This window comes from Lichenostomus cassidix, chromosome 2, assembly GCF_008360975.1.
Source record: "Lichenostomus cassidix isolate B80296 chromosome 2, HeHo_3.0, whole genome shotgun sequence".
Lineage (NCBI taxonomy): Eukaryota > Metazoa > Chordata > Aves > Passeriformes > Meliphagidae > Lichenostomus > Lichenostomus cassidix.
Window position 1 is genome coordinate 82529982 of NC_139482.1, and position 19192 is coordinate 82549173.

The 19192-nt window shown below is 41.5% G+C and overlaps 1 protein-coding gene across 2 annotated transcripts in view; it reads left to right on the forward strand.

Annotated features, from left to right (window-relative positions):
* Positions 1 to 14445, forward strand: part of VWC2 (von Willebrand factor C domain containing 2) — a 54835-nt gene extending 40390 nt beyond the window's left edge. For both annotated transcript variants that reach the window (XM_085052189.1, XM_085052190.1), the window contains exon 4: positions 13953 to 14445. In XM_085052189.1, coding sequence (XP_084908315.1) covers positions 13953 to 14104 — 152 coding nt within the window. In that variant the 3' untranslated portion in view covers positions 14105 to 14445. The remainder of the gene's footprint in view (positions 1 to 13952) is intronic.
* The last annotated feature ends 4747 nt before the right edge of the window (positions 14446 to 19192 follow it).

Sequence of the window (19192 nt, forward strand, 5' to 3'; positions counted from 1 at the left end):
TATTTTAGTTTTGTCTTTCTAGGGAGGTTCTTGAAAATAATAGCTTCTATTCAACACAAACTTCCCAAGTCTTCTTTACACTTACGCTGTGTATGCAGCAGGTGAGCAGTGATCATTTTTATCACCAGAGAGTAGAAGGATACCCTGAAGACAGATTGAGAAGATATCACTGTAATCATATATCAAGTGTTTAATTATTGGTTGTAGAACATTCTGGAGTAAAAACCTCATTAGAAAAGTAAAATTTACTTTTTAGTTTTACCACTTTTGTATTATTTTATTGCTCTTTTTCTAGTGCACTGATCTGCATTTTAAGAAAATCAGTTCCAAGTGTCTTGGGAATCATTTACAGTTTCATAATGCTTTGGTTTTGCCTAGGAAAAAACAAACATAGCTTTCAGATAAACATAAAAGCACCAGCTGTTTTCCTCCAGCACTTTTATTTCCATAATAATTGCCTTTGGATATAATTTTACAAGAGGAAGCATATAATATGTGGAAATATTTAAGAATAGGTTTACAATAATTGTATTACTGTAAATACAAAGACTGGTTTTCATGCCAGGTCTTATGTGTTAGGGGGAAAAAAAAAAGGAAAAGAAAGTTCTAGGAAGCAACCCAGCTTCCCAGTGCCAGCTTGGCCATCTTGGGGGCCATTTCTGGAAGCCAGTTTGATTTTTTCAGAGTTTTCTGGACTATTAATTTAATGAAAGGCCTGATGCAATTTCTTATTTTTCCCTGAGCATCTTTGCAGGAGCTTGATGGCTACTTCTGGGAGCTGGAACTCCAGTAATGTTGGTAGTGCCTGCCTCCTCTTGTGCTTAGTGCTTTGACTTAGTGGTAGGACATTTAAATAGTTCAGCTCTGGAGTGGGAATATCTTGTCTCTCCTTAGAAGAGCAGACATCTTTGCAACCTCCATTATACGAATTTTGACTTCTTAGATTGTGAGTTTGCACTGGCTAAAACCAGAGGGCTCTACAGGAGCCCTGCTGTTTTTTGAAGGTGTCTGTAGCCTGCTGTGTGACTGGGATGAACAGCTGAATCTTTCTAGCTGAAATAGCCCATCCTGGGACATTAGTGTTGGTGGCTAAATATGCTGACTCGATCCATTCTACCTCTTAACAAGCTGCCGTGGGAATGTTGAAGGGATCATTGAGCTTATCATACTCACATTGCATTTCCTTCACTAGCCCCTGGCCCAGCTGGCTGCCTGGTCCAGATAGCTACAGATCTGGCTGATCCAAGGGGGTTGTGCTCTCTGCTGGGCTCTTCCCAATTTCTCACACCTGTGCAATGGAAAGAAAGACCCTGCACTTACAACATCATGGGAGAAGAGCACTGTGCTATCAAATGGTGTTCCTGGCTTTGCAGCACGGGGGAAAATAAATGCTGTTTGAGACTCCAGAAGTGAAGAAGTTGAGAGATACTATGTGGAAGATTACTTTTGGGTTATGTGTGTCCTTTTACGTGTGCCCCTGTGAGTGACATGTGATTTCTGTGCTGCTGCACTTCTCTTGGATGAAAGGATTTGTATAACTCACAGAGGCAATCTCTACATTTAACAGTGGTGGTTCTCATATCTTTCATGATTCATGTCTCTCACTTCAAAGCATCTGTCGTTCCATCTCAAGAAAAAGGTGATTCCTTAAAATAATTTTGCCAGTCACCGTGCTTGCTTTCTTGCCTTTTTCCTTCCTGCTTGAAATCCCACTGATTTGGTTTCTTCCAACACCAGTGGCTTCCTAATATTTTGCTTTTGCAATGAATCACCCTTCCATCTTCTGGTTTCCCACTCTTCCTACTCCAAAGCATCCCTCCTTGCTAGTTTTTGATTCATGAGTTGTGAAAGGGTAATGAAAATGGAAATAAGAGGAAATTAACTTCAGGTAGTGATGGATTTTCATGTTGCAAGTTAATATATTTAGATTTGCATAGTACCTGGTTGTATTTCTGAAAAGTTGGCTTGAGACGTGGTGTTGAGTGGAGTATGTGAAGTCTCCTCAGGAATGGTGTCTCAAATTTGCAGCTCTGACTTGCTGACAGTTTCTAATCAACAGAATAATAACTATTATTTAATGCAACCCTTCCTATCCTGAATATTTCTTTGGTCCAAACGGTGTCGGGTTAGGTTCTCGTTCTGTATTCTGTGCAAGACCTTGAGAATGTAAGAAAGTGATACTAGGAGCCCATGTCAGAAAAGGGGCTGAAATGCAGTGCACTGGAGCAGAGATCAATGCCAGGTTTTTCCCAGATCCCATCCTGGCTGGCCATGGGAGCAGGGCTGCTCAGGGTACCCTGCTTGGGGTACCAGGGGCAGGGAGAGAGTGCTCTCACAGAAACATTTTCCATTGAGTTTCTCTTTGGCTTCCTCCACGGGTACAAAATGCAGTCTTTCCAAAGCAAGCTGCATCAGGGCGTTTCATAACCACCAGGGGAAAATCATTAAAGGAGATGAAAAGGTAGAATTTTTGACTGAATAGCATGGAGGACAAAGCGTAACCTCTCTTTTGCTCATGAAAATACTGTGATTTTTCTCAGTTGTGGAGTAAAATAAGTGCATCTTAAAGCTAGCTGGTAAGGAATTCTTCCTTAGGAAAGCTTAACAACTCAGTTCCTTTCAGGTATATTCACACAGTAATAGTATGACATTGAAACAGCTACCAATTACAGACATATGTTTTGTAAATTTTCACACCTAAAGAGAGAAATAATTTGTTAAGACTGGTGGCTAAACAGGTTCTTCATTTTCCTGTTCTGCATTACACCTGTTTTTCACAGGGACAGCTTTTTATTTCAGTCAATGAAGCTAACAATATACAGCAAAGGACATGGTTAGAATTAATTGTATTTTAAAATGATGCATGACATGCCAACAGTTGTAATTCATTCTTTGGCACAGATCCCTGACACTTCTATTCCTATAAGAAAGGGTACTATTTTTCTGGTTTTAGGAGGAAGATTATTGGAAACATTCTAAATGAGAAAGATAGAAGGGGGAAAGAAGGTGGTCAGTCTTCAGTATATATAGAAAAAAGTCCTTTGTGGAACTGTTTAGGGTTTTTTAATGTTTTAAATAACAGTTGTGCTGGGATTGGTCTTGGCTGGGTACTTATATTCTGTAATTCAAAGGAAATGGATAAAATAATCACAAAATCACAGATACAGTCAAGAAACTGCCACAAGGCCAAAGTCTTCAAGTACAAAGCTGAGCAGTTCAGATGTGACAGACCACTTATTTCTGTTACTGCACAAACCGTATTTCCTTAAAGAGCCTTAACTTCTGTTCCCTCTTTCTGCAGCTGTCAGCTTTGCTCACAGCTGGTGTGTATGCAAGCATTACGCAGGTGTCTGAGATCCCAAACTGCAGCTCCTTCAGTGAGGACACCTTTTTCTCAGTTGGTGTGTATCACTTCAGCAGCAGATTAGCTAGAGAGGAGCATGTTAGGTACATCTGTACACCTACAACCAGAGCAAACCAACTCTAGTGAAGAGGGGCTAGAAATCTGTGTATGCAAGCCCCTAAGATCATAACTAAAACAAACAAAAAAAACCAAAACCCAAAGGATCAGTAATGATCAACACAAAACACAAAATAACAGCAAAAAAAGCCAAATCAAGCCTTTATAAAAGCCTGAACTTGGAATGGGACTGTTTAATTGGGAGAGTTGTCACTGTCTGCTCTGACAGTCTATCAGGACTTGAATGATACTACATTCAGGATTTTGTTATAAATCATTCTCAGTAAGAAAGAGACTATATTCAGTGTGTTTATTCTAAAATGAGGTGAAAAAATGGCAGATGCTTGACTGATGATATTATTTAGGTGTGATTGAATAATTCCTTCCAGTAATAGGTAGTAACCAGCCATCCTTACATATTGTATTCTCACTACCAAGTGATTTATAGTGACTGGAAAAATAAACTGATTTAGATTATGCTTCATTGCTAAAGCAGAATTTTACTGAACTTTGGTATACCACTTTAGCTTTTGATTCAGTTTAAGTCTTTAGGGATTTTCCAAAAATAATTCTCTAAATCTTTTCCTTCATTAGTGTCCCACTTTTAGCCTGTGTTTCAGGACATATAAAATCCTGACACTATGTGCATTTTTGCCTAAGTTACTGAACCACTTCTCAGCGACCTAACTAGCCTGCCTGATAGACACTTCAGCCCACCAGTGCTGCAGTCTTTTGGCTAATTAAAATGTGCTTTTAGTTACAGTGTTTGCAGCAAATCTCTGAGGCATTAAATTACGGCCTGTATCATGTGCTTTTGGAAGAGCAGAATCTATTTAAACTTTCATAACAGTTTTTTTAGGATAACTTGTTGAGAATCTTTCAACAAAGGCATTTCACATGGCTTGCTTAATCTGAAGAGTAAGCTGATGTTTCCCAGTGCAGAGAAGACGTTTTAGTGCTGGGCAGGTCTTTCACCACGCCCCCAGTTCTCCTGCCAAGCCCAGCAGGGTCACTGGGATGCATAAACAGCTTAAGAAAGGGAAGGAATAGCACTGTTATCCTCAACAGCATGTTTTTTAAGCTCCCATGCTGCAAGTGCTGGGGCAGGCAGGCATCTCATCCTGCTGCAGCCCACAGACTACCCCATCACTGATGCCAGTGCCCTCTGTAACTGGCTATGCTTCTGCAGTTTCTGTAACAGAGAAAAATCAGCAATGATTCGGTTTGTTTTCTTAGATGTGACTGCCCTCTCTGGGCTTCAGAAGTAATTTCCAAGTAGCCAATGCGACCCTGACGTGGTCTCCAGGCTCCACTCCATTGCAAGTATATCTGTAGAATGCTGCACCTCAGGTCATGTCCCAGACCAAACCACCCTCCTCTCTTCCAGGCTGGGTTTAGCCCAGGCTGGTTCACAGTCCAGTCTGGATGGTGCAGGGGCAAGCAGGGAGAGAGCTGAGGGGAGCACAGGCAGACAGCTTTCTGCAGGTGTCACCTGGTCCCAGCAGGCAGGAACACTGGTAAGCAGGGTGAGGAGAACCAGCCCCCAAGAGTTCCTGTTTCTCCCTCATTCTCCTGGAGAAACTGGCTGCTCATGGCTTGGACTGGTTCACTGTTTGCTTGGTAAAATCCAGCTGGATGGCCAGACCCAGTGAGTGGTGCTGAATGGAGTTATATCTGGCTGGCAGCTGGTCACTCCTGGTGTTGCTCAGGGCTCAGCACTGGGGCCACACCTCAAGTCCTGTGTCCAGTTCTGGGCCTCTCACTGCAAGGACATTTAAGTGCTGGAGTGTTTCCAGAGAAGGGCAGGGGAACGGGTGAAGGGAGTGTATGTCCTATGAGGAGTGGCTGAGGGAGCTGGTATTGTTTAGCCTGGAGAAAAGGAGGCTCAGGGGAGCCCTTACTGCTCTCTAAAACTACCTGAAAGGAGGTTGTAGCCAGGTACGGCTCACTTCTCCCAAGTAACAAATGACAGGATAAGAGGAAATGGACTCAAGTTGTGTCAGGGGAGATTGAGATTGGATATTAAGAAAAATTTCTGCACTGAAAGGGTGGTCAGGCATTGGAACAGGCTGCCCAGGGAAACAGTGGAGTCACCATGCTTGAAAGCATTCAATAGGCATGTGGATGTGGCACTTAGGGACATGGTTTAGTGGTAGACTTGGCAGTGCAGGGTTAACGTATGGACTCAATAATCTTAGAGATCTTTTCCAACATAAGTGATTCTGTGATTCTTTGTTATCTCAGGCATCTGACATGATTTTTCCCAATACATTCAAGCCTGGTATCTCTAATTTCCTAATCATCTGGGTGGTGACAGATCTGTGAGAAAGCTGAGCCTAAAATCGATGCACAGCTTGCTGGCTTCTAAGTGTTTATGTAATTTTCTGTGAGATACCCACAATGTTCAGCTCATGTCTAATTGGTGCCATTTCTGGGTGGAATACAATGTCCCTTTACAAGTCAGACGACTTTTGGAAACCATTTTAAGTAGCCTATTAGAGTCTTTCTGTATTTTCTCTGATAAAAGAAGTCATTTGATGCAGTTTATTTTTATGGCAGTCAAGCCCCATGTTTAATTGGACCCTTTTATGCTTCAGGGCTTTCTGTTTGTCTCATGCAGTATTGGACTGTGTAGTGTTCGATGCTCCTTTGCTTCTTTGTATTCAGTACACAAAAAGCAGATATCTGAAATGCTGCTCACTGGATACACCTGACAGCCAAGGAGACAGCAGCAGTGGCAGGTTACAGACTGTTCCCTTCCTGCAAGCCATTTCTATCTGTGCAAAACTGTGCAGCCCTTTTTGGTAGTGGTAGTGTTGGCATTGTCAGTGGTGTCAGTAGCATTTGGTGTTGTCATTCCACGGGTGCTAACATCACCACCAAGCTGACGGAGAATCAGAGCTGGGAAGAAGCAGAGATGAAAAGGATCAGTCCAGTGGCTGTGGTAGCTTTGTTTCATGTTCTGTGTGTCTTTTTGGACTCTACTCCAATTTCTAGGACCAGAGCCAGAATAAAACGTTCATCGATAGTGCTGTCACACATGATAAATGAAAAAGTAAAACAACCAACATGGCCGTAAACAGGACTTGTGAGTCTCATCAGCAGGACATTAAAATCCAACTCTTAAGTAGATTATAGCTGGTTTATGTTCTGGGTTAAAGCCTCCACACACAGAAGCACACGTACGCTACAGCAAGTGCCAGAGTTTTGATACACTTTGTCACAGCTGTGCCACTGATGACAGGGTCACCCTGTTTAGTTACAGAAGAGCTTCATTGGGCTCTCTTCTGTCTGTCCACTCACAGCAGACGTTGCTATACAAATCCTTCTAAACTAGTTGAAAAATATTAGTTTTGATTGTTTCTGCCTGTCTTTTCCCTATGCATCTAGCAAAATCTGGCACTAATGGAGGGGGTTTATTATTCTTAAAATCACCAAAGCTCTGTTGAGCATGAAAAAAAAAAAAGATGCTTTCATGGAAGGTTGCATCTTGCACACACTGCTTTTTTGTTACTTCCCATAGCAGCTAGGAAAAATCACAAAAAGGATGAATACTTTTATTTTACTTTTCCTTGTCACATGTATGTATATATATACACACACACACACACGGAACTCTGTTAGGACATCTGCCATGGTTCTCTGGCTGCCAGTGTCTTAAAGCATTGATAAACTATGGAAATAATGCATGGTTTTTCAGGGTCTCAAATTGCTTTTAAAATTGGGTCTACCTGAATCCTTCTGTAATTGAAAACTCTCTTTTGGTCTTGGTTCAGTGGTGTCCAGAGGTGCTGAGGCAAGTAAAAGATTGCAATGGATTGGGAGAAGTCAGAATCATGACAGCAGCTGGGGTGATGGACTTGTTTTTATGAGAAGATGTGAAGCTGATGTAATCCTGGTCACAGACTCCTTTTGCCAGCTGCTTTTCGTGCTTTATCTTCTGAGCTGACGTTTCGCGGGACATAGATGTATTATATATATACACACATATCCACGTGAGAGGGAAACAAAATCAAGTCAGGGAGATACAGACCCTTTAGAAGAGATTAGAGATTGGAAGGACACAAAGTAGGTACTGATACCGTCTCTGGAGAAAGTGATTAGATTTGAGAGGGACGAGGGAGATAATGCTTCTGACAGTGTCTCAAAAATCTTTCTGTTGCAGTGCTATGCACTACAGCAGCCTTATCTTAATGTCTCACCATGCCACGTTAGCACGTTTCAAAACAAAACCCATCTCAAATATCTAAGCAGGTGAGAAGGAACTTTGTGTCCCTGTGCACTGGGAGGCAGGCACAGCCAACATCTGTCCGTGATTTGGTCCCCAGCTGTCGTAGCTCCCCAGTGTAACTTCCAAAAAGTCCTCAGCTTTGTACTGTGGCATCCCAGGTCATCTGCAGCAGCAGACAGCTTGAAAAGCTGGCAGGTAGCTTGGCTGCATTTTTCAGCTCAGTGTTTTCACTAGTCTCCCTGGCATCTGCAATGGAGGAAGTCTCGAAACATCAGAAGGAAGAAAGATCTGAGTGGTGGGAGGGAAGGCTTCACTTCCTGAAATTACCGAGCAACAGAAACACTCTTGCTGTACATGGAAGATGACATGTCAAGTAGCATTTCTGAACAGTGAAACTTCTATGTAACACAGGCAGCAGCAGATTTGACTTGAGTGCAATGACTATGTTTTTTTCTGTGAGATTTCTATCTGATGTAAAATTTCTAAGTGTAATGAAAACATCAGCTCAACTTTTTCATCACAAATGTCAGTGGTCACAACAGAATGGCAAATGTCAGGAAGTAGGAGGAAAATGGGAAACAAAACAGGCAATATCACTGTGCTACTGCACAGATCCGTAGTGTTTCTACAGTTTGTGTGTGGTACACAGGTCCAATCCTCACAGCCCCAAAATGAGGTAGCAGAACTGGGGGAGGTCTGGGGAGATCAGCAGGGACAGTGAGGGTGCAGAACTGGCCTCCTCAGGCTGCAGGTGAGGTAATGGGAGGGAAGGGAAGCATGATACATGTCACTAAGGTAATGAGGTGGGGGTGGTTGTTACCACCTCTTCCACTATGAGGATTTTGGAATACCAAGTTTAGGTAGTGGGTGGATAGGAAAAGAAATCTGTTCTAATCTGTGCACAAGAGCTGTAGACCTCCTTGCACACCAAATGCTGTTTATCTGGGTTCAGCAGGATGCTGGAGAGGTTAATCATAAAGTAACCCTTTAATTCCATCTATTAACTCCACTAACTCCTCTGACTCGGCAAGGAGGAGCCATTTACCAAGTCTCTGATTCAGAAGATGCTGGGATACACGTGCTTGCTCTGTCCCCACATACTTTCCCATGCATCTCCTTCTTGTACATGGTCATGGTTCCCAGCACTTCCAGGGCAAAGTGTAGGATCTGTCTTTCCATGTAACTGTTGGTACTGTCTCCATGAAAGATGAAAAAAAAGTGTAAACAAAACCAGGGGGGTAAGCTAAATATTGAGGTTATGTAATTTACAAAGTGCTCTAATGCCAAGTGAATGATGCCAGTGATGAATGCCAGAAAACTGTCAGGGTAGATGGAGCTGGTGTCAAGTGCCTTGGAAGTGGCCTGTTTGACTGCTGCAAGGAGCTATTGGAGGGGCAGCTGTGAGGAAGTTTAGTACAAACCAGAGCCCAAAGCAGTCCTACATGGATGTGTTGCATTAAGAGGTTGTCACTGTAGTTTTAATTGGCAAAAATCTGCTGTGACTTATTCTCCAGGCAAGCACATTAACTTGTAGTTGAACAGATTTCTTTGTCCATGATTTGATTTAACACATGATGAAAACAGTTGATTAAATCGTGATTTACCAAATTGCTGTATCTCATATTTTTTAACCGATTGGAACGTGTGCCCATGCAAGAGGAAGAGGAAACAGGAACAGCTCCGTGACATACAGCTGTGGTTTTGTGGAAAGAGGGGAGGAGGAGTTTCAGAGAGGCCCTTCTGAGGTTGTCAAGGTTACAGGTGCTTCTGTAGGTGAGTGGTTTGGGCATTCTCTGCTGAGAATTGGCCTCAGCTGTTTTCTTCCAAGATAACAAAATTTGCATTTTAATTAGATTGTTGCCTTTGTCAACACTGAAGCATAGTAAATAAGTAGTTGGAAGCTTTCCACAGACTAGTGTAACGATTTTTTTAAAAAATTACAATAACAGTGTTTACCCCAATAATATTTTGAAACTTTTTTCAGTTTTAAGTGTTTCCGAGATGAGGATCGCTTTATAATCAATCAGTGAATTAACCACCCTTTCTGCCTTCCTAGTTCTTTAGATCCCAGTAAAAATGTTGCTTTTGGAAGCTAGGATTCACTGTTTCAAATGCAGGAAAGCCGGGAGCTGCATGCCAGTCTGGTGCTCAGTGTGAGAGCTGAGGATTTGCACTGAACTTGCTGCTTTGAGACATCGCTGTGATGGCAGCAACTGTGCCTTAGCCCTGGGAAAGAAATCTGTGTTGATACCAGCATGGTATGGCTCGAGCGGAGTCTGACAGCACCAGTTGTATACTTTAGGAAAACAAACGATGTCGTGGTGGATTTCAAGCTGCACTCAGAATTGATACAATATGTCATAATGAATTTTCTGCCAGATTTAAGAGTGATACAGCAAGATCTTCATCTGCTGTGAAGAAGTGCAGCACCACTGACTGCCTTAGAGCTTTATATGAGTGTACACAGTTGGAGATGGGGCTGGGAGGTTTATACTGCAGAGCAAGCAAGCCAGTGCTGCACTGAGCAAGTAGTGGGTGCTCAAGTTGGGCACAGTAGTGGTGTTGCCAAGAAGGAGCTCAGAAAAAGCAGGCAACCTCCTTTGTAGACCAAGGAGAAGAAATTCACTGCTCCTGCAGCAGCATCTAGTGAGGAAGCGCACCACTGTTGTGGGGTTGAAACAGCCCTGATTTACTTGGAAATGTTTTTCATGTGCTAAGTCAGGTAATTCTGCAAACTTAAAAACTCAAAAATGGATCTCCTTTTGAAAATCTTGCTAGATCAATATAAGCTGCCCAGTTTTAAGTAAAGCAGTAGTTTCAGCAAATGCCTTGCCATTGGGGCAGCTCGTCCACTCTGAATGAGGAGGAAACATGCTTCTGCCTCCCTCTTCTAAGGGAGACTGAGGAAATGGCACTCTTAAGCTTTCAAAACCAACCTGCTGTGCCTCCTGGCCTTCCCACTGTCTGTTAAAATCTTTAATTCCTCAGTTTCCTTACTGTCGTTTTAGACAGGCAGAGAATCACCAGCGACTTCATGATCACTGTCCCTTCGACTGGACTTGCAATCCTTGCGGGTCTCTTCCAACTCAGAATATTCTGCGATTTTGCGATTCTGTGACTGGCAGGGGCCAGGGAAGGGCTGCTGGAGGCACAGGGGCAGCCAGAGCAGCCCTTCACCAAGGGTCCCACAAGTGCTGTCCCACATATACCTCATCACTGCAGGCTGGTCTCATCTGTCATTTAAGTCTGGGTTCTGTGACTGCTCCTCAGAGGAAAAGGAAGGGGGTGAGCACTCCCTGCTTGGGAGGAAGGGAGCCACAGGACACCAAGAGCCAGGACAAGCTCATACAGCTTTGAAATTGAATGAGGGTTTGGGGTGAAGCTCAGAGATATTTTCCTTGGAAGTCTGAGAGTTTGAAGAAATTATAAAAGGAGAGTTGTGGAGTTATTTTCCCATGTTTAGACACTATATTGCACTGACATTTATGTGCATGATATTGCAATAATCCTGTCAGTTCAGCCTTTTCATTGATGACCTTTTCTGTAACATTACCCACAATGTTGTGCACATGGGATATTGCAGAGAAAAAGGTGAGGGCAAGGATGCCAGTTGAGTATTGTCAGCTTAATACTATACAAGATTTGCAGTTTCAGTAATGATGGGTGCAAATGCAGAACCAGAAAATGGGCAGTTTTCTAAGGAGAGGTTCCATGGTACTAAAACAACATTTGTTGCTGACATTTTTTTTTTTGTCAGGTCCCTTTCTCGCATAGATGGTTATTGCTCTTCTTCAGATTTACCAAAGCAATGATTTTCCCCCATATAAAATTCTTTAACAGTTGAGGTCTAACTTGTTTTATCTTTACATTAAATAACTTTCTGATGTGGAAAGTATTCGTCATGCATGACATTAAGGTGTTGCTAATTGTGCCTAGAGGCATTTACATTCTGAATCCGAGTGAATTATACTACATATGTTGCACCATTTTTTCTTCCTTCCCCAGGTAGTTTTTATAACCAAGTATAACCTATAACATTTACTTTGTCTGAATTAAATAAATCCTGCACAGGGGATTGACATCACTTTGTTTCCTCCAGTGCCTTTTATATAGTGTTTAAATTTCAAGTGGTCTTGTAGGTTGCGTACAAATTCTCTGTTGAAAATAGATTCTGCTTTTAATATTTTAACTCTTTATAACATACAGCTTTGTATATCATGGGGCTGTTGCAGGCCAGCATGCAAAACATTCAGGTATCTTTACCGAATGTGCAGGTGAACTCATCTTGGGATGAAACTTTATTAGGTGCAACAAGAATTCTGTATTTTAATGAAAGAAAATTATATAGATCAGCATTCAAATATTTTAAACGAAGTTCCACTGAGGACAGCTTAGTTAACTCTGCTTTATCTTGATTGAAACCCGAGGTACCTCCCAGTGTGCAGGGGGGACCCAGGAGCATGGCTTCAACTCCAAAGTCCTCCTTCCTGTGTTGTCCAGCCCAGTAATACTTTGCATGGACAGACGGAGAGACTGAAAACAGAGAAGTATCATGGTAACATTAGGATAGTAAAGCAGGTGATTTTACATGAGATATGCTATATTTTCCTACACATTCTGCATCCAAATGGGCAAGAAGCCACCCAAAATTGTGGAGAAGCCACGTGTTAGAGATAATTGTCAACAAAACTGGAATAGGCTGCCAGTTCCAAAACTGGAATAGGCTGCCCAGGGAAGTGGTGGAATCACTATCCCTGGAAGTGTTCAAAAGGCATGTGGATGTGGCACATGGGGACATGGTTTAGTGATGAACATGGTGCTTCTGGGTTAATGGTTGGATTCAATGACCTTAGAGGTCTTTTCCAGCCTTAATGATTCTATGGTCTGTGATTCTGTGAGAACAAAGTATGGGCTTAAATATTCATTAAAGGGTACAACTTGGGGAAGCAATTTCTGCACGTCTTGCAGGTCTCTGCTAGAGGTAACTTCAGTGAGGAAGGGCCTTCATTACGGGAAATTCAGCATCCAGTTCTCAAGCTGTTGTGTCTATACAAAGGCATAACCTGTTCCAAAGAGATAGCTATTAAAACTGGTTTGTGAGCCATTTGGTTTGTGCTTTAAAATGTGCAACCCAGGGGGTGGCCTACATTTCTGTAGAAGAAGAAGAAGCTATGCTCTTTGGCACAGGTCTTAGAGTAGATACCTGCCAATGGAAGAGTGAGCCCATCTGGGATATATTTACTTGTCTGGCGAACAGGCTGGCAGTCAGTAAGTGTTTTGTGCTGCATCCGTAGCCTCTAAGAATTTAAGCAGTATCAGATCAATGTATCCTGGCCCCTGCTACAAATCCTGCCCAGATGACAGTGGTGCCAAAGTGCTGTGGTGTGGCCAGGCTGTGCCTGAGCTGTGTGTGCTCATGGAGTGAAAGGGCTGAGTTCCACTGCGGGCGTGACAGTGGATAGATACATGGTTGGAGGTCTTAGTGCTGCTGTGCAAGTGCATGTGGATTTTCAAGGCAGAAATAGACTTATTTTTTGCCAGAAATATTGGTAATACAGCCCTCACAGCCTTCTGCTTTTTGAAAGAACTAGATTGGTCTTCTGCACATTGTGCTGGTGGGCTTTTCTCCTACCTCATCCTTGGAAAAGAAGTTATTTCAGTGTACTATGAAAAGGGGTGTTAGTAGACTTACTGACTTACATAAAATGGATTATTTCATTTTATACGTGAAAAGTGCCTTCATTCAGAAGCGACTGAAGCTATTCCACTCTGCTGGAAAAGGACTGTTTTCTCAGGAGAGGGAAAATAAACTAATCTGATACTATGATTACTACAGAAACGAAAAGGCTTGTTTCCAGTGGGAAAAAAAGTAATAAAATGTATAAGCAGCTCTCTAGTACCTTACAGTAGCACTGTTGAATTATCAACAGCTGGCATTTTCTCTATCTTAAATCTGTTTTCATCTGTGCCATCAGTGTGTGCCCAGGTCTCTGTCACAGTTACACATTGCACAGAAAGGTTTTATTGCACTTTGTCATGTACAGGGCAGGACAATCCACACCAGAAACATCCACCCATTTCAAGGGCAGAGTCCTTGTGTTCTTTGCTGCTTTTATGCCTTGTGCATGATGCCCATGTTTGTTTAGTGTGCCCAGCATTGCTCATTTCGCAGCCCGTTTTACATGCCCAGGGCTAGAACTGCGCTAGGCTGGATTGCAGTGTGCTGGTGATGTCACATAATGAACTCTCTCCTTCTTCTAGGCCCAAACTGCTTTGCAGAAACCCTTGTCATTCCAGCAGGCCGGGAGGTGCAAACTGATGAATGCACTATATGTCACTGTACTTATGAAGAAGGCACTTGGAGGATTGAGCGGCAAGCGATGTGCACTAGACATGAATGCAAGCAAATATAGAAAATCTACAAATCTACGGACTTTTCGTGGTTTTTATAAAACATCCCACAGCAGAGAGCACCCGAGATGACCCAGGGAAATCCAAATGAGAAGATTCTGGCAAGGAGCAAAGAATAAAATGCTGATATTTTGTTTTTCAAAGTAACATAATACTGCAAGGCAAAGAAGCGCATATATTTAAAACGTTTGGACATAAGAATACCTGTCTTAAATGTGTTATTTTCACAGTGAGTACACTAAAATACACTACAAAATATTCTATGTATTTCTATAATACTGTTATAGAGCTTAAAAATAAATGTTTTATATAGACAATACAGATTAAAGTACTGTATCATTGCCTCTCCTCTTGTATACATGCGCCATGGCTAAAACATTACACTTCTGTTCTAGTTTCACTCTATGAGGGTTTTCTTGTGGGTGTTTCTGGTTTTGTTTTGGGTTTGGGGTTTTTTTGCTGTTGCTTATTTTGAGTTTATTGAGACAGGTAAGAGATAGCATATGAAAAAACTTTGACATTCTCAGTTTTGGAAAAAAGAGGAATAGAATATGCTTTCTGAGAATATGTGTTCATTTATTAACATAAATGTGCTGTAATGTAGCGGTGGGTCAGCTCCATATTTTAGTTCTACTTGTGCTGTCTCCTGCTCCACAGCTGAGATAACTTGGAGCAGTGGGTAATATGAAACTGGTCTCTCATAGCTGCTGCTATAAAAATTTATTCAGGCAAATTCAATTCTTAATATTAATTTCTGACATTAAATTTATCAGCATCACAAATCTCTCTGTGGCATAAACAATATGGTATGACCGAGCTGGTGGAAATGTTGGTAAGTAATCACAGAGCATCAATAACATGATGTATAATGGATATGGAGAAGAGCAGCTTGGAGGGGCTACAGTAGCCAAACAAGCCTTCACTGATGTGGCTCCACATTGTTAGGTTGTGGGTAGGAGAGCTGGTAAGTAGCTGCACCATTCTCTAGACCCTGGTCTTGCCACCTTGATTGAACCTGGTTCAACTTTTTGTTTGGCAGTGTGTACAGGGTCTGTGACACTGTATTAGAGTGAAAGGTTTAAAACTACATCTTTGAATCCATCAGAGGATTTCCAGCACAGAATCTGATCCTGACCACATGTGAGGGGAATCATCTCTCTGCTTCAGCCACCAACATTTGCTTGAGTTCATTTCAGTTTTAGTTTAGTTTATCATCAAATCCAACATTACATCTCCTTTGAATACCTGTTATGGCAATGGTTCAAGAGAGCACTTAAACAAGGATTTACATTAAAGTTTTTGCTGGAGGGAAAACTGGATGAATCAATATCTGAAACCAGAATACTCTTGCTTAAACTCCCACTTACTCTTTGCTACCTGGTTAGCAGCTTTGCATCCATACAAAGTATGATTTTCTGGTGCTTCTGAACACCGTGGGACTTTTGCCAATGACTTCAGTGGATCCCAGTTATCACCTCATGTCCTTATTTTGAGCGTATTTCAATCATGAGTTATTTGGGAGTAAAGGAGGTATGTTTTGTCTAAAACTTGCAATAAAGTATACCTATCCATTTCATAAGAATAAGTGTCATATGACAGAAAGCTAGCTCCTGAGCCAGTCAGACCCATGCCTCATGGCTTTGTGGACTTCTGCTTACTGAAATCAAGTGTCTGCACAACTCTGAGAGAATGCCATGAGTGCCAGTGGTCTTCATGTATGACTTCTCAAGACAAGTGGAAGTACCCATGTCGGAAGCAGCCAGGAAACTTGAGCAGGGATGGTGAACTTGCAGCTCAGCGTGGGATTGCCTTTCCAAGTAGGCTGCTTGGTGTCTCTAAGAGACACGTGCATTTTCAGTGAACTGTGAGAAACTGTGAGAAAATTTGTGTCTTTCAATGTATGGCCATAATGTGTAAGTTTTTGGAAATCTCACCTCAGACTAGTCACACTTTGCTTCTCCTTCACTGAAGATTCTTGTTAAGCCTTACGCCATTTCCTAGGAGAATTTCTATTCTTTTGGTCAGTTTTCTTTGTCAAAGTAGTGACAAAGATGGTTAGCGTTTTTCTAGTGTAGCTTTTATAAATATTTTCTATTGCACATTTTTTCAAAAGCATTTTTCTGTCTTCCAGTTCTGGAACCAACATATTAATATCATTTTTACTGTAGCAATAGGATGATCCTTTCCATTGCATGTGGAATTTCCTGGGCACATTCATCTTTACATCAAGTGTTGTGGGTAGTTTCTTAAAGAGATTATATTTTGAGATACTTTTTTTTTTTTTTGAGAAGCAAACTAGCAAACTTCAAGTGTTTTTAGATTTTTTTTTTCTTTAAATGGGGTGACGTAGAAGCTATACTGAGTTTGTGACCTTCTTTATGCGTAGGTCACTGGCCACGTCCAACTTTGGCCCGAGAACCCTTTGGGTATCCCTGAGATGGGGAAGTTGGCTGAGTGACTCTTTCTGGGCAAATCTCACCAGTCTTGCCCAGTTGGCACACAGTGTGCTCGGGGATAATCCCAGTAGGGAGCTAAGCACCACACAGCCTCTCACTTCCCAAATGTCCACCCAAGTAGAACAGGAGAAAAGAAAGAAAGCGTGAAAGCAAGAGAACTCATGGGTCATGAAAATAATTTAATAATGAGAGAAGGAAAAGAAAAAAGAAACAAACAGAGGCGATGACCATCACTCACCACCCTGCCATGGGCAGACCAGTGAACAGCTGGATCCCAAGCAAAAGATAACCAACTTTACCTGAACCTCACTCCTCTCCATTTTACTGCTGATCAGGGCACTAGATGGCATAGAACATCTCTTTGGTCTCTTAGTTCAGGTCACCTGCTGGTTGTGAGCCCTCCCAAGCTCTTACACACCCCTGTTCTACTTGCAGGGGATGAGTGAGAAGCAGAGAAGACCTTGGCAGTGTGCACACCCTGTTCAGCAAGAGCCAAAACACTCATGTGTCTCAGCATTGCTTTGGTCACAAATCTAAACCACAGCACCCTCCTGCCTATTGCATAGAGTAACTCCATCCCAGCACACAGTGATTCTGCCAGCAGCCCCACACAGGCACAGAGGCAAACACTCAAAAAAACCCCAAAAGCCAGACTCCAACCAGTGACTGCACCAAACTGCACGTGGGCCTTTAGAAGCAGAGTTGAGGAGCTGAGATTTGCAGCCTGATTTGCAGTCACTTCACACAGATAGACTTAAAACTTTCTTGTTACTGGAGTCGATAATGAACATGTGGAAATTGAAATATTTAAGGCTAGCCATTATGAAATGCATTTAGGAACCATTTGCCTTTAAACTAATTTAATCTCAAAGCAATAAAAAAACAACTCCAGAACTGCTGTGGTGGCCACTTGTACTAATCTAAATGTTATGCTTTGGTTAGGTAAAATACCTGCGCATATGTAACCTTAAAAAATAAGAGAAAAGCTATCTGCATCATTTCCAGTGAACCAAACTCCAGAGAATATTGTCTTCCCTACTGAAGCCTAGATGCTCAGCTGGTTTTTGCTTCAGTGCAAAAGGATTATACATCTTGCACAAGAGGAGTTCTTCAGCTTTGCAGGTGGGTTGTGTCTATTAAAGCTGTATTTCCAGACACACTGATAGCTCATGAATAATTTTGTATTTGCAGGTCTGTTGCTTGGATAATGAATATTCTTCTCAGATGTTCTTGTGTAGCTGCATTGGCATGAATATGAGATTTCTGCTTCTGCTTCACTTGCTGCTGCTTATTTCCCAGTTGAAATCAAGACAATCCATTTCTGTAGGAGTGCATTACACATGAATTTGTCTTCCAACCTGTGTAAGCAGGTGCCTGAAGAGATTACATTCTTGATGGTTTCAGGTAATTATAAAATTGCACAGTTAGGGTGCAATAGGATTCTTGATTTTAAGCCACTCATTTAAGCCACAAAAACAGAAGAGCTGATATTCACTTAAGTACTTACATGAGATTTAAAAGGAAAAAAGGGGAAAAAGAGGAAATATGAGAGACAGATGAGTTGATCATTACAATAGGAATGTTCAAAAAAAAAAGAAAAGCATAGATTTCCAAAGAATATGATAAGAAAAGTAAGTGAGAAATTTATTTGGGTACAAATTGAAATACAGGAAATTCTAGCTGGCAACGAAAAAAAGAATTACACAGTAAAGGTGAATAAATCCTGAAGGATGTTGCCCAGAGATGTTTTGGAGTCTCTGTCTTTGAGGATGGCCAGATTCCAACTGGACATGGCCCTGAGCAGCCTTCTGTAGCTGAACTTACATTCAACAAGGTATTGGAGGGGATGATCTCCAGAGGTGCAAAATTGAAAGCCAGGTTCAAATGACATTGAATTAAAGTTTTTCATAGAAATAAGGAAGAAAAAGATATGATGAAAGGTTTCCTCACTTTGGAAAGCAACTCTTCTGTTCCCATATGGGGAACTGTACTTTTGTGCTTGTAAAGTATTCGATGGTACTTTTGACAGCAATTTTAATATCTGAATTATGATAGCTCCGTGATACATGGGAGGCTTGTAAAGGCACACATTATTTAAGAATCTAATGCAATCCAATTAAATGCTCCATTTATTCCCCTTATCAGGCAATGAGTTTTCCTCACAGCCTGTGTTAGCATGGGTTTTCTCTCTGCAAAAATACAACTTCCTGCTACATTAAGAACCAAACTCAAACTGGGGAGACAGCACTGAACTGAATGTCACAGACTATTTTCCTGACTCTCCAAGAATTCAAGTTTTTCGTCTCTTTTTGGTTAAAGTAAGTGCTACTTCAGAAAGCACATAACTTGTTCAGTTCTGAGATGACAGCCACTCCTTCCCAGAATCCTTTTCCTTTGAAAAATGTATTTAGGCTCAACCAAACTGAAAATGAAAATTTTCAGTCTCTTGAAATGTCACATTAAACAACTTCCATAGCAGACAAAAAAATAAATGCAACCTAGTATGTTATTTATGTATTTATTTATTTATTTTTATGCCTTTGAAAGAAATACAGGAAAACTTCAAACTATTAGGTCACTTAACAGTTACAGAGAAGTGGAAATAATAATGTGGAATATTAAATAATAAGTATA